At 39.1% G+C, this 14,596-nt stretch overlaps 1 protein-coding gene across 3 annotated transcripts in view; it reads left to right on the forward strand.

The window, feature by feature from the left end:
• Positions 1 to 175: 175 nt before the first annotated feature.
• LOC149569133 (uncharacterized) overlaps positions 176 to 14,596 on the forward strand; it is a 63,345-nt gene continuing 48,924 nt past the window's right edge. Inside the window, exons 1-4 of one of the 3 annotated variants that reach the window (XM_089821909.1) lie at positions 187 to 446; positions 525 to 578; positions 778 to 829; positions 8,815 to 8,858. In XM_089821909.1, the coding sequence (XP_089678035.1) occupies positions 346 to 446; positions 525 to 578; positions 778 to 829; positions 8,815 to 8,832 (225 nt within the window). In that variant the 5' untranslated portion in view covers positions 187 to 345 and the 3' untranslated portion in view covers positions 8,833 to 8,858. Of the gene's footprint in view, positions 447 to 524; positions 579 to 777; positions 830 to 8,814; positions 8,859 to 14,596 lie in introns of all 3 variants that reach the window. The other 2 variants (XM_089821908.1, XM_089821907.1) reach the window with 2 other exon arrangements.

Here is a 14,596-nt window from a genome sequence, read left to right on the forward strand (position 1 = left end):
TTGTTGTTTTTAGAAGTTTTGGTAAGGTGATTTCAATTTGGAGGCAAAATGAAGGGTAGGTTATTGCCAAGTGGCAGAATTCTTCCTTAAATAGTAGGGGCTATTTCCAGCCCCCCGCCTTTTCCATCCGCTCAACTAAAAAGTAGGGGCTCCTAGTTATAGGAAAAGATTCCAAATTAAGCTTTAACCTTCCAAAATATTATCATGGGTCCACCAGCTCCCAAAATATAGAGCCCAAGCCCCCTCCATGGGACCCAGGGTTAGAATTTGATTGAGCTTTTTCAATCATCGGTGCCCTGGAATAAGATGTTATCTGTATTAACAGGTTGAAGCCGTGACTCTACAATGCATGGAGATCAAAAACAATTCAACAACAGCGGGAGTTCCATCACGTTCTCTAAACGTAGGCGGAAGGAGCTTATATTTGACAGGCGCTACGGCTGGATGTAAGTATTACGACTTCTTCCTCATTACTAACATTACCAAACATTTCTCTGTTCTCACTGTTTGCTATCTTCATTCAGATATGAGGAATGGAGGAGCCCGGCTGAAGTAGCTCTGACTGGAGGCCGAGGAATGTAAGCTTTTGTGATCCTTTTAAATGAGAGACGTAATGTTTTGTAATTGTGAATATTTAAAATACATCCCTACTATTGTAATTGTGAATATTTGAAATACATCTCTACTATTGTAATTATTATTTAAAACCCTAGTTTTCTGTAAGTTTTTAAAGCTCGTTTTCTTGTTTGATAGGTTTCCGATTATATTTGCTTGCAGGTTTTGTATTGTTCCTCTCACCAAAGCCGCAGCGACAGTTGTCTTCCAATGGGTAACTGTTTTTTACCATTCACCATTAAACTACTGAGATTCTGCTTCTAATGCTCACTTTAAACTAGTAATTTTGGGAATAAAGTATTTTTGATTTAACAATCAGCAGGGAATGACTGTGTAGTCTGCGGTGTTTAATCAGTGGAAAATTGACGAGTGTGGAATTTGATTTGCCCTGAATCCTGTCATGTTGATCCAGGAATACATACTATTTGAACTTGTAAAAACTATGCCTGTTCTACGTCGTCCACTTCTGGGTGGGATGGGGAAACACATAATGTGAAAAAGGGATGCCTAAAAGTGTCCATAAAATCCCAATAGAAAAATTTGGAATAGGAAATTTGTATGGAGTGTGAAAAATTTAACTATTGCAGTCACTGATTATTAATCTCCTATCATAAACGATTATTAAACTGCTGAAAATAAATTCCCAGCTAATATCGAAAAATAACACAAGTGCAACTTCACTTATAAAATACGGAAAGAAATGCGCAACACAATGAACACAATATTTTCGGACAAATTGTCCCTGAAAAAAACCCCTAAGGGAAAACCAGTTCTACAGATGAGAAATTATATTAAACTTCAGCAAATCAAGAGACACAAAATTCCTTGCCCCTTACTGGCAGAACTTCGACAACCTCCTAATTTATCCCGCTGATATTCTCCACTGCTATTCCCGCGCTAACACTGCGCCCTTGCTAACACTGCAAGACTGTTTGCTAACACTGCAAACGTTTCTCCAAACTTCTTGTTCTCCAAATGCCCCCTAGACCCCCTTTTATACTACTCTCGTTGGTAAACCAACGGTCGAGATTGATTTACAATCGACGGTGGAGATATAAAACAACTTACTAACCCTAACAAAATTGGTTTCTAGTTGCTTCTAAAAGAAGTCAATTATTTAATAAATAATTGTCCTTGCTCTAACCAATTTGTTAGCAAAAACAATTAGATACTAAATAATAGCATATGGACAAACAGCTGTCCAAGCTAACAAAACTAACACTCCCTCTTAGCGAGGAAGCTGTTCTGCAGGACACCTAACTTATCTCTGAAGAAGATAAATTTTGCCTTTCCCAATACCTTAGTCAAAATGTTTGCTACCTGCTCCTCTGTAGGTATGTATTGTAGCTGAACAACTCCTTTTTGTACACAATCTCTGATGAAGTGATATCTGATATCTATACGTTTAAACCTATCATGAAACACTGGATTCTCAGACAACTTGATGCAACTCTGATTGTCACAATGTATCATAGTAGTCTCCACCTTCTCACCAAACAAGGCTACTAACAACTTCCGAAGCCATATAGCTTCACATGTCGCCATGCTAGCTGCTATGTATTCTGCTTCTGTTGAACTTAGAGCTACAGACTTCTGCTTCCTGCTGAACCAAGATACAACTCCTAATCCTAAACTGAAACAACACCTTGAAGTGCTCCTTTTGTCTTTTGTACTTCCTGCCCAATCTGCGTCAGTAAAGCCTATCAACCTGATACCTTCACCTCAAACATATCTGATCCCATACTCGACTGTACCACGCAAGTAATGTAGCACATGCTTAGCCGCTATCCAATGCATTCTCTTTGGTTCAACCATGAACTGACTAAGAGAGTTTACTGCAAATGTTATATCTGGCCTATTATTAACCAAATACATAAGCGAACTAATCAACTGTTTATATAAAGTGGGATCTACATCTTTCTCCTTAGATGTATCTATCTTCCTCCAATTCATGATCATGGGTGTAGACATGGCTTTGCAATCCTCCATCCCAAATTTCTTCAAGATTTCAATGCAATATTTCCCTTGACCAAGGAAAATCTCCCCATCTGTCTGCCACACTTTCATGCCTAGAAAGTAGTGCATAAGTCCTAAATCTTTCATCTCGAACTCTTCTGCAAAGTTCCTCTTGCAATCCACTATGAGCCCTAGTGAACCTGTAAGAAATAGGTCGTCCACATAAAAAACAAGAATGAGAATCTCACCCCCAACCATCAAGTAGTAGAGGTTAGCATCTGCTTCACTCTTTACAAAGCCCATTTTCTGCAAGTATGTATCAATGCGCTCATACCACGCTCTAGGAGCCTGCTTGAGTTCGTATAATGCTTTCTTCAATCTGCACACGTAGGTCTCTTTGCTGTGTGCTACAAAGCCTTCTGGTTGTTCTATGTATACCTCCTCCTTCAACTCACCATTAAAGAATGCTGTCTTGACATCCATTTGATGGATTTGCCATCCCATCTGTGCTGCAAGTGAGATTACAGCTCGTATAGAAGTATACCTGGCAATTGGAGCAAATGTCTCCTCATAGTCTATTCCCTCCTTCTGAGAGAACCCCTTTGCCACGAACCTCGCCTTGTATTTCTCGATGCTACCATCTGCATTGTGTTTTATCTTATAGATCCAGCGTGATCCAACTACAACCCTATCTGTTGGTCTAGGTACTACCTCCCACACATCATTCTGCATTATTGAAGAATATTCCTCAATCATAGCATCTCGCCATACCTGATGTTCTGCATCTTTTTGATAGCTAGAAGGCTCACTATCTACCAACTGACTAACTAATGCCACGTAGTCATTGAACTTGGCTGGTTGTCTTCGTTGTCTAGTACTCTTCTTAGGAGCTCCCACAAACTCCTGAGTATCCCTTTGAGTATCTGGAACCACATGGTTCCCGCTGCCAACTATAGAGGATGAAATGTCAACCTCTACGTCTTCTAGATGCATTTCCTATTGCACCTGTTGCTCCATTCACTAACTGAGTCTACACTCGTACTAGTAACTGTACTTGAGCTTTGTTGCTCTTGACTTGGTCTTGGAGCTTCTGTTGGCTGCTCACTCTGATCATCTACTGGCAAATCTCTGGATCTCCTAAATGCCTTGTCCTCCATGAACTTGACATCCCGTCTGACAATAATTCTTTTAGTCCCCGGAATGAAAATCCTGTATGCCTTTGAGGTCTCACTGTACCCAACAAAGTAACCCCTCTCTGCAGTCTGATCTAACTTTGTACCTGTATCTCCAGGAATATGGCAATATGCCAAACTCCCGAATATCCTAAAGTGACTAACATCTGGCTTCTTCCCTGTGAAAGCCTCCTCTGGTGTCATCTTTCCTAGCACCTTGTGTGGAACTCTATTCTGAATGTAGACTGCTGTATTACACGCCTTTGCCCATAAGTAATGGGGCATGTCCTGGTCATGTAGCATAGCTCTTGCTGCCTCCAATATAAAACGGTTCTTCCTCTCAGCAACTCCATTTTGCTGTGGATTGTAAGGAACAGTCCATTCTCTCTTGATTCCTTCTCTGGTGCAGAACTCCTGGAAGACATTTCCTTTGTACTCGCCTCCATTGTCTGACCGAAGAACCTTTATCTTCTTTCCTGTCGAGTTCTCCACAAGAGCCTTGAACTCTTGGAATCGACTGAAAACCTCATCCTTAGTCTTCAAGAAGTATATCCAGGTCTTTCTAGAGAAATCATCAATAAAAGTAACATAGTACTCATATCCTCTGAGAGATTTCGTCGACATTGGTCCACAAACATCTGAATGTACTAGATCAAGAACACCCTTAGATTTGGTGTCACTCTTTGGAAAAGATGCTTTCACAAACTTCTCCAACACACATCCCTTACATACATCGTCATGCTCTGTGCTCACCTCTGGAACACCTGTCACCGTCTCACGAAGCAATCTAAGTGCTCCATGATGAATATGGCCCATCCTCCTATGCCATAGCTCTCCAAGATCTCTAGGATTACTGTTGCTCATAAGTGCCTTAGGAGTATCAAACTGCAATCTATAAAGGCGACCACTCCTAACTCCAATAGTTATGGGTGATTTCCAATCCTTGTGCTTAATCAACACATTTGTCCCTCTAAAGAGTACATTATACCCCCTAGCCTGAAGAACAGATACAGAAATCAAATTCATACCTAAGCCTGGCACATATAACACATCATGAAGTGGAATTATCTTTCCATTCTCTCTCTGAAACTGAACAATCCCTTTCCCAACAGGGTTGAGTTTGGACAAGTTTCCCATAGAAATCTGGATGTTGGTGTCCTCCTCCTTGTAACTGGAGAAGTACTCTCTAATTCCTGTCATATGAAATGATGCCCCACTATCTATATACCAAACACACTGTGAGGTTGAGCTAACCATACAAGCTATGAGTGCAAACTCATCTTCCATTCTACTGGAGAGTTCTTCTGCACTTGCTGAAGCTGCCACCTGCTTCTTACCCTTCTTCCTCTCTGGGCAATCACTGACATAGTGGCCAAACTCGTGACATCCAAAGCACTTGACCTTAGAAAGGTCCTTCTTCTTCTTCTCACTTTGTGAATTTGATCCTTTGCTAGATCCCTTCTTTGCTTTCCCTTTACCCGCTAGGGCAACGTTCTCTTGTTCCACCTCATTTTTCTGACTCTTGTTGGCCCCATTGACAAGACTTAGTCTAAACTCCTCCTGAGTGAAATCAGTCCATAGTCGATCCCAACTCGGTAAAGTATCTCGTCCACTGACAACTTGAACAAAGACACTCCATTGTTTAGTAAACCCATTTAGGGCTATTCTCACTAGCTCGTCATCGCTTGGGCTATCTCCAACAGCTGCTAACTCGTCCTTGACAAGTCTGAGCCTGGTAAGGTAACTTGTGACGTCTTCTCCCTGATTCATTCTGGTATTCTTTAGCTTCTCTTTGAGAATCAACTTCCTGTTGGTGGTAGCATTCTGGTATAGATTCAGAATGGCATCTCACATCTTCTTCGCCGTATCTAGCTCTGCGATATGTGGAACAATATGATCCTTGACACCATCAAGGATAATCCTCCTCGCTTTGGCATCATCCTTCCTATATGCTGCAAGCTGTGTTGCATCCGTTGGTACAGGTACAACGCTGGTAGCATAATCCTTGATACCATTCTCTTCCAACAATAAAGAAATTCTGGCCTTCCAGACACCAAAATTCGAGGCACCATCCAATCTATCCTGATCTCTCAAACCAGCTGAAGCCATTTCAAGGGTTTAAAGCAATAATAAATCTAAAGAGATCAAAATTTCTTTCCTAGGGCAAAACTCTTCTACCCTTAACAATGCTTTGATACCATGTGAAAAATTTAACTATTGCAATCACTGATTATTAATCTCTTATCATAAACGATTATTAAACTGTTGAAAATAAATTCCCAGCTAATATTGAAAAATAACACAACTGCAACTTCACTTATAAAATACGGAAAGAAATGCGCAACACAATGAACATAATATTTTCGGACAAATTGTCCCTGGAAAAAACCCCTAAGGGAAAACCAGCTCTACAAATGAGAAATTATATTAAACTTAAGCAAATCAAGAGATACAAAATTCCTTGCCTCTTATTGACAGAACTTCGACAACCTCCTAATTTATCCCGCTGATATTCCCCACTGCTATTCCCGCACTAACGCTGCGCCCTTGCTAACACTGCAAGACTGTTTGCTAACACTGCAAACGTTTTTCCAAACTTCTTGTTCTCCAAATGCCCCCTAGACCCCCTTTTATACTACTCTCGTTGGTAAACCAATGGTCGAGATTGATTTACAATCGACGGTGGAGATATAAAACAACTTACCAACCTTAACAAAATTGGTTTCTAGTTGCTTCTAAAAGAAGTCAATTATTTAATAAATAATTGTCCTTGCTCTAACCAATTTGTTAGCAAAAACAATTAGATACTAAATAATAGCATATGGACAAACAGCTGTCCAAGCTAACAAAACTAACATGGAGATCAGGTCATTGGACTGAGGGGCGGGCTTGCAACCTGCAAAGAAGAGACGGGGACTCAGTAAAAAAATTGTGGATGAAAAAATAACTTTCTAATGTGTCTCGTATTCTCTTATATTGTTTTGATTGTCCCAATTAGCTTTGTTACGGCAGCACTAAACAAAAATGTTCGAACGTGTACAGTAGTTAGCTCTAGTAGATTTGTTTGATACAAATCTTTCTTTTGGAGAGGCAGTCTTGCACACTTCCTTTGTTGAGAATATACAAGAATGTAGCATTGTAATGCACAAGGGAAGCTGTCTTAAATAAATATAATTTTGATCTCTTAAGACATTAGATGGTCAATTTAGCAAAATACAAGTCTCAAAATGATTGGAAAAGTGTTTTTCACAACTCGTGATCAAGGGGAATTACTCACTTTTGATTTGCTGCAAGGATTGACAACCTACTCAATAATAAGTAGTGACGAAGTAAAGCTCTCTCTCTTTCTTTCTCTCTCTCTCTCTCTCTCTCTCTCTATATATATATATATATATATATATATATAGACACATACACACATATATGGAAAATCTTTTAAGTGATATCTATATCAAATGTAAGTTAACCCAAAATATCCTTGGTGTGTACACTTGAATGCGTGAGGATGACCACGCAAGTCCAAAATAAAAAACATATAGATTCCAAAAGCAAAAGAGACATTGCAGATATGTTTTGGTGTCAAAAACTACTTAATTAAATAGAATGAATAGATTCACAAATAGAGTAGTTAGTTAATGAGTGTCAAAAATGGATGATAATGGAATGTCGATTAGGTGTTGCGCATAGTCTCTTTTTGTACAGCTGTCCACAAAAGGATACGAGAAACCATTGAGACATCCATTTGGAAGTCACCCAAAGGTACATCACAACAACTATATCTAAGAGGGTCTATCCCATTCATTAAGACACTTTCAAATGCAAGTTACTCAAAGGTACACCAAAACAATAGTATCTCAGAGGGTCCATCATGATCTTTTATACTCTTCTCCATCTCCTCTACGGAGCCAAAAGAAGGTAGCTTTTACTTGCCATACACCCCAATGACAGTCTAGATGCCAAGGGATTCACAAAGACACTGGCTAAGTGGTCATAGACGTGCTCAAATATAAATCGAGCAACCTTTCTTGAATGCAATACCTGATTTGTTGTCAATGGATTTCACTATGCTTTGTCCTCACGTATAACAAGATCATGAGAAAATTGAATAGCATTTTAAACATGAAGAGTACCTTGGTGATTCTATGGAACACCAAGCTCTTGCAATGACTCATATACCATGCTGTCTCTTGTTTTGTTTACCTATGCCCCCGTGGTTGACAATGTAATTGCCTATTGCTTCTTTCAATACCAAGTAATATTATGGAGCCAAGATGATATACAAATCAAGAAGAGGATTTACTATCATCCACGTCTCCTATCCAGTCAACACTGTTGTATAGCCTTGAATGTATTGTAATATCCATTTGGCTACTTTCTAGTGACACTTTAATTTTGTGCATGAGTCTGCATACTAGAGCAAGTCCATGGGAAATTTATTGTTGAGCATCAGTTGTATAATAGACTTCAACAAGTTGTCTATACAAACTGACATCAACTGATAGTGTAAAACACAAGCTATCAACTTGACTCTTGAGGGATATGTAGTAGATGAAGATTTTCAGATGTTCATGTCAAGTTTCTTCAATATATAAGATGATAAATAGGCTGTAATGTCCTCTTTTCATAATGAAGCTATGTTGAAACCCTAGTTCCTATCATTCATTACCAGCGTGCCTTGAGAACTTAGCACTAGGGAAATGGGAGTATAATATGACTGAAGAGGATCATAATGTCATAAAAAGGGCCACTTAAACGTTCTTGTAAAATGTAACTATAATAAAGAGGGCCTCAAGTAAAAGTGTTATAACAAAGAGGGCCTCAATTAAAGGTGAAACTATAAAATGAGATCTCTTATAATTAAAGTTTAATTTAAATAATTCCTCTCAAATATCAATTCATGACAGAGATTTGAATAGTTATATATTTTGAAGGAAAAAGCATTTAAGAGAGGCTAAGGAAGGATATGGCTTATTGATCAACTAGTCTATTTTCTGATTTTTACTCCTTGTTGGATTCTAAATTTGGAGTTTGAGGATGAAAACTCACAATTCCTTGTATTGATTTCATACAGGAGTCACTGTTGGACTGAACCATTGAAAATTGGATTGATATCAGGTTAGTCTTTATTGAAGGGACATTGAAGCATTTTCATTTCGAGCCATGGAAATCTTTATTCTTTAAGGGCTATTTTAGGGTGCAACTTAGTATTCTGGTTCTCTGAATAGAGCTGTGCCAGTTAAGGTAAAGACATGGGATATTTGTAGGACTTGAATTTCCATTCTTGACTGTTGAGAATCTTGAGAAGGGTGCTTGTAATGCCCTTGGTAAGGTTGGACATAATTATTACATATTGAAGTCAAATTTTATATGTCCTAAGAGACAAATATTCATAAGTAACAATAATTCCAGTAGATCCATTCAAACTACTATTTGGCTTAAGGATGTATACCGTCTTAAATTGGAAGCACGCCAATTTAATGGAGGTTTAGCACCTATTTTATGTGAGATCATCAATCTCCTTCTCCCTTTCATTTCTTCTTCCCTTTTCCATCCTTCCTACTAGGTGGAATTGAGGTAAAACCTAATAGATCCTCTTTAAAGCTCCTATTTTCATGGTGTTAAGCTCGAGGTAGGATCTATTTCCCTTAGGTCCTCCCTTTTCATCCATCTATCCACTTGGAATCTAATCCTCGCTCTGAATCCAGGATTTCTAGATCGCGAGACCTCTTTTGGAGCCCCAAGACAGCCTTAGGGGTTTGTGCACCTCATCATTAGGGACGTAGTGCACCCCTGACGAGGCTCTATTTTGGTCTCCCTCTTCGTGTCTCGTGTTTTGGGATGTTCGGGTGTTGACCTCTAGGTTGCTTGGGCTGCTTGAGTTAATTCCGAGCTCTATATAAACCCTTCCATTTGCTCCATTTTTCATATCCGCAATCAATTCATTCACAAGCAAGCATTCAAGCATCCAAGTTCTCAAAGTGTTCTTCAAGCATACAAGGCAATCTTTCCATCAAGGATCAAGGATTTAGGCATTCAAGCTATTGAAGGAGTTTATTACATTTTCAACATTCAAGATCTCCCTTCATACTTCAAGATCCTTTGTTGCATCTTCTACATCCATCCTTTCAAGATCTACAAAGATGTATTTCAAGCACATACATTCATGAAGGTTTTGGTTTCACTTCGATTTCCTTTTTAGGGTTTTGAAATTAAATCAAAGCTATTGCATCTACATACTTGATCACATTTCAAATTCAAGAGCATATTCGTAGATTTACATTACTTCATGTTAGATCTATCACCAGTACTTGTTAGCATTCCATTTCAATTATTTCAATTCAAGGTGAATTCATGAACTGGGGTTTGACTGAGGCAAACTCCCTCCCAACAACAAACAAACAATCCCTTTGTTTTGTAGGTTTGGAATCTCAGATTGAAGAAAAGGTTGCGGATTCGGATATCCTTTTCGGCTCTCTACAATACTATGAACTCAAAATCAGCATTGCACACCATCATTAGGGGCGCACTGTACCCCTAAAGATTCCATTTTGCCCCTAAAGATCCAGTTCACCCTTGACAGATCTCTGAAATATTTCTAGGTTTTGTCCACTTTGCAAATTACATTCTAGAACTTGGGTTACTATAGCTTCTCACACCATCCAACAACAGATTTTCAGGTTTGTGTTCTATAAGGTATTATCTTCTCTTTTGTATATCCATACTTTCCATTTCAGCATTACTTTATTTACATATTTTTACCTAAATCCTCTTAAGGCGGGGGTGAGAGAGAAGTAAATCTGAGTAATTCATTTTTTTGACCATTAGGTTTTGTGTTGATACTTCCTCTTGTATCAATCAAATCTAATCAAAAGGGGTGGATCTCGGGTTCTCCCCCTTTTATTTATGTAGGGTTGGTTTGCTTCCATTTTCCTACCCTACATAAATTGGTGAACCTGACGTCCTTCTTCTTTTCTTGGAGTTAGATCCTTCTATCTTTCTTGGTTATCTTCCTCCTTGTTAGTGCATTAGATTTAGATTCTTCTCTTGGTTTGCATACATCTTGCATCATGAAGATCTTTTAGTGTATGGTTATCTTTTTCAATATTATCATTCTTGCATCTCCTTATAACACCTATGATGTTTATGAAAGTTTTATGCATTTAATAGTGTTTATGGCTCTTCACAATCTCCTTGCTTATGCTATTATGCGGTTGGTGAATACACCTTTTCCTTCTTTCAAGATTATGGTTAGATCTTTCTGTGGTTGGCTTATTGCCTCCTTGGATTATGTGAGAACCTTAATTGGGGATGTTCCTCATCCTCCTCCTAACCCTCCTAATCCTTTGTTTAATCCTCCTTCTCCTTCCTCTTCTCCCAACACTTCTTCTACATATGTTCAAGCTCAAACTGTTAGAAGATTGGTTGGAAGCATGAATGTTGATGATATTCCTATGGGGGAGTACTGTAGATATGTTACTATGATGATGTGTTACATTCGTGACTGAGTTTGTCATTGCCGTCAACATAGCGGTTTTTTGGGTATCTGACAGAAGAAAACAGAAACATCAAGTTTGTATGGACGACTAGTTGAGTATTCTAACTACCCAAGGTTATGGGAGATACTTCGGAGTATCTGGTTTATGCAGTTAACGTTGGAAGAAGAAAGGATAAGTTTAAAGGAAGTTATGTAAGTTTTGGTGATGTATGTTCTGAGATAGAGTTTACAGAGGCATGTTCTTGTAAACTTGTTAGATCTCTTAGCAGAGTTGATATTCTGAGAATCGAGGTTGAGGACATGAAGAAGACATATTGGTGATGATGTGGCTAAGTTTGCTCGTCATAATATTGTGTGTACAAAAAGTTATTCAAGTTGCAAGGCGAAAGATTAATGTTATCGCTAAGTGCAACGTGTTCTTAATGTGGTCCTATAATAATTAATTGAGAAGGTCTAACAACTGATGTAGGAAATTGTTTTGAGGACTTGGTATAAAGGAAGGACATTTTCCTTTATCAAGAATGACATGAATTATGTTGATGCAAAAAGAGATTGTAAGCAGAGAGAGTAGAATTTGAAGTTGAGTAAAGTAATGCGGAAGTGAAGGAAATTTCATTATCGAGGTTTTGCTGAGTGGTTCGACGTTTGATATTTGGATCCAAGGTTCGTGACTTGGTCTATAAGGTCTGATAGTGATTGATCCGGTTGATAGGACAGAGGAAAGAGGAAGATAACAATAAATTACTTTTTTGAGCAGTGAACTCTTCTTGTAGTTGAAATTGCATGTTTGGACAATGGGCTCATCTTGCATACATTGTACTACAACTTCTAACAGGGTTGGCATAACTCGTAATAGGGTTGGAATCTCCTAATAGGGATTAAAAGTCTCCTAATAGGTACTTTATGTACTAAATGTTGCAATAGACTCCTAACAGGGCCCATCCTCTAACAAGGAATATTTATATTAGTACATCATCTTGCGCATCATTCCCACCGGGGGTTTTGGTGCAGGGCACCTATGACTCCTTGGCATGCAAGATTGCTAGGTAGGTCTAGTAGTTGGTCTAGTTCCTTATTTGCATTGTAACGACCCATTTTGTAAGGTGCTTGATCACTAAGGTGTCTTTATAAACCTAGTGAATCAAAGCAACCATAGGGTCCTAGTAGATTGATGGCATGTTTAAGTGGTTGTGGTCATGTTTGGTGTGTCTAGGTGATAGGTCAGAGTTGTTTTAGTGGTATAGGGGGTCAAATATATCCTCAAGAATAAGTTTTACGCATAAGTACACCTAAAGTGACAAATTACATTGTTATGTTTTAATAACATTTGGAAAAGGTGTCTTTTGGTTTCCAACGGTCCATTGGAGAACCAACAGTCATGATTTGAATTCAAAAACGATGTAATCTGATCCATAGAAAAAGGAAGGATCATTCTGCAAGGCTGGAAGTTGAAATAATGCAAAATACCCTTAAAAATTCTGGAAAACTGGTGAGACAACAAATTGTATGGACAGGTATGGCCTGGGATTGATTGCAAGCGTACTTTTCTGAACAGAGCAATGTGTTAGCTATCTTTTGGTTTTTGTTTGAATTTATTTGGAGTAGGGAGTCAAAAGTTATCAGAGATTTTATGGGACCGGTCCAGAATTCAGTTTTGAAAGAGCAGTTTGTATTCATGGAGTCCTAACTTGCAATCTCCATGGTGGAAAATTCTAAAACTAGAGGGAATGCAAGTTAGGAGTCTGGACTATGTGATTCCAGAGTTTCAAGGCATTTGGAGAAGGGTTGAGGCACTTTCAAGCCGGCCCTAGGTCAAGTTGGTGAGCAATCTTGACTAGGAAAAGAAGCAAAATGGAGACAGCCTTAAAAAAAACTGAGTTGTTTAATGGCACCAAGGGTTGTTTTTGTGTAGTTTGGGGTTGTCTGAGTTAGCCTAGAGGATTTGGGGTCTTGGGAACCCACCTTGTTCAAATTTTCATGATGCCCTAGCTTAGCTTGGCCAACTAGGCATAGGAGTGCAATTGGGGTTTGGGGGTGAAGGACTAAGATCTCTGCCAATCCTTTTAGGAACAGACAAAACAGCCAAAGGGGTGTCTGGAAAGGTCATTAGTTTCCCTGGGTGTGTGGGAAATTTGAGACTTAAAGCCCAAAAACAAAGAATGGAGGGCTAATTGGCCTAATAGGCCTAATTGTTAAAAAAGAGGGTTTGACACTTGAGGGGTCCAAACAAGTTGTGGAATCTGAGTATTCAGGGTATTTGTAGATTGTCTCCAAAGGAATTTGCTTGAGAAGTGAAGTGTCTTATATAGTTACTTCATAACCCCATTGAGTAGGGTGTATTGGGTGAAGGGTAAGTTGCCAAATTGGAGTGTTGGTGTTAAGACCTGGTTGTGGGAAGACCTTAGGAGGCTTAAGGAGGTCACTAGCTGCAGACTCTGCATCAGGTGGTATCAGAGCCACCAAGTTCTTGGTTGGAAACAAGAGGAGAGACAAAATGTCAGAGAATGACGAAGAGGGGGAGATCCTTCTAAAGGTAACAAACGCTGAATTGACCAAGTTGGTCAAGGAGCAGATGGCAGAAATAGAGCCATAAGAGAAGAAAACAGATTGATAAGAAGGGAGATCGAAAAACTGAGAGGTAAGGTGAGTAGAGGGTCTTTTGATGACTCTAAAGATGAGAAAGAGGATGAGAAAAGACAAGTGCCACAAAACCCAAGTCAAGCTTTGGCTGATGATCAGAGGATCATGATTGAAACCCTTGAGAGGCTAGGGAGAAGAGATATGAAGCCTGACATCCCTATGTTCAGTGGTAGACTAAATCCAGAAGAGTGCATGGACTGGATTGAGGCCTTAGAAAATCACTTTGAATGTGATAATGTTCCTGAAGTGCAAAGGATTAAAACTGCCAAAGCAAAGATGAAGGGTGCTGCTTTAAGTTGGTGGAATTATCTCCAATCAGAGAGGTTGGATGAAGGGAAGGCTGCCATCAACACATGGAAGAGAATGAAGTCTGAAATCAAGAAACAATTTATTCTTGAAGACTATGAAGTCATGCTACATCAAAAGTTGCAAGGGTTGAGGCAGAAGGATATGGACATAAATACCTGCACAGAAGAATTCCACAAATTGACCCTGAGAGCCAAGGTGACTGAGACAGAGAGGCAGAAACTTGCAAGGTACTTACATGGACTCAAGTACTCCATTCAGGATGAATTAGCCCTATTCAATCCAAAGTCAGTGCATGCTTGCTTCCAAATGGCTTTGAGGATTGAAGAAAAATTGAAAAGGAAAAGTGATTCTCAGAATAAGAATAGAGGAGGCAGTAGTAGCAGGGGCAGAGGAAGGTTTGGAGGGAGAG

The sequence above is a fragment of the Cupressus sempervirens genome, chromosome 3, assembly GCF_028749045.1.
Source record: "Cupressus sempervirens isolate cs-2001-9-10 chromosome 3, ASM2874904v1, whole genome shotgun sequence".
Classification (NCBI taxonomy): domain Eukaryota; kingdom Viridiplantae; phylum Streptophyta; class Pinopsida; order Cupressales; family Cupressaceae; genus Cupressus; species Cupressus sempervirens.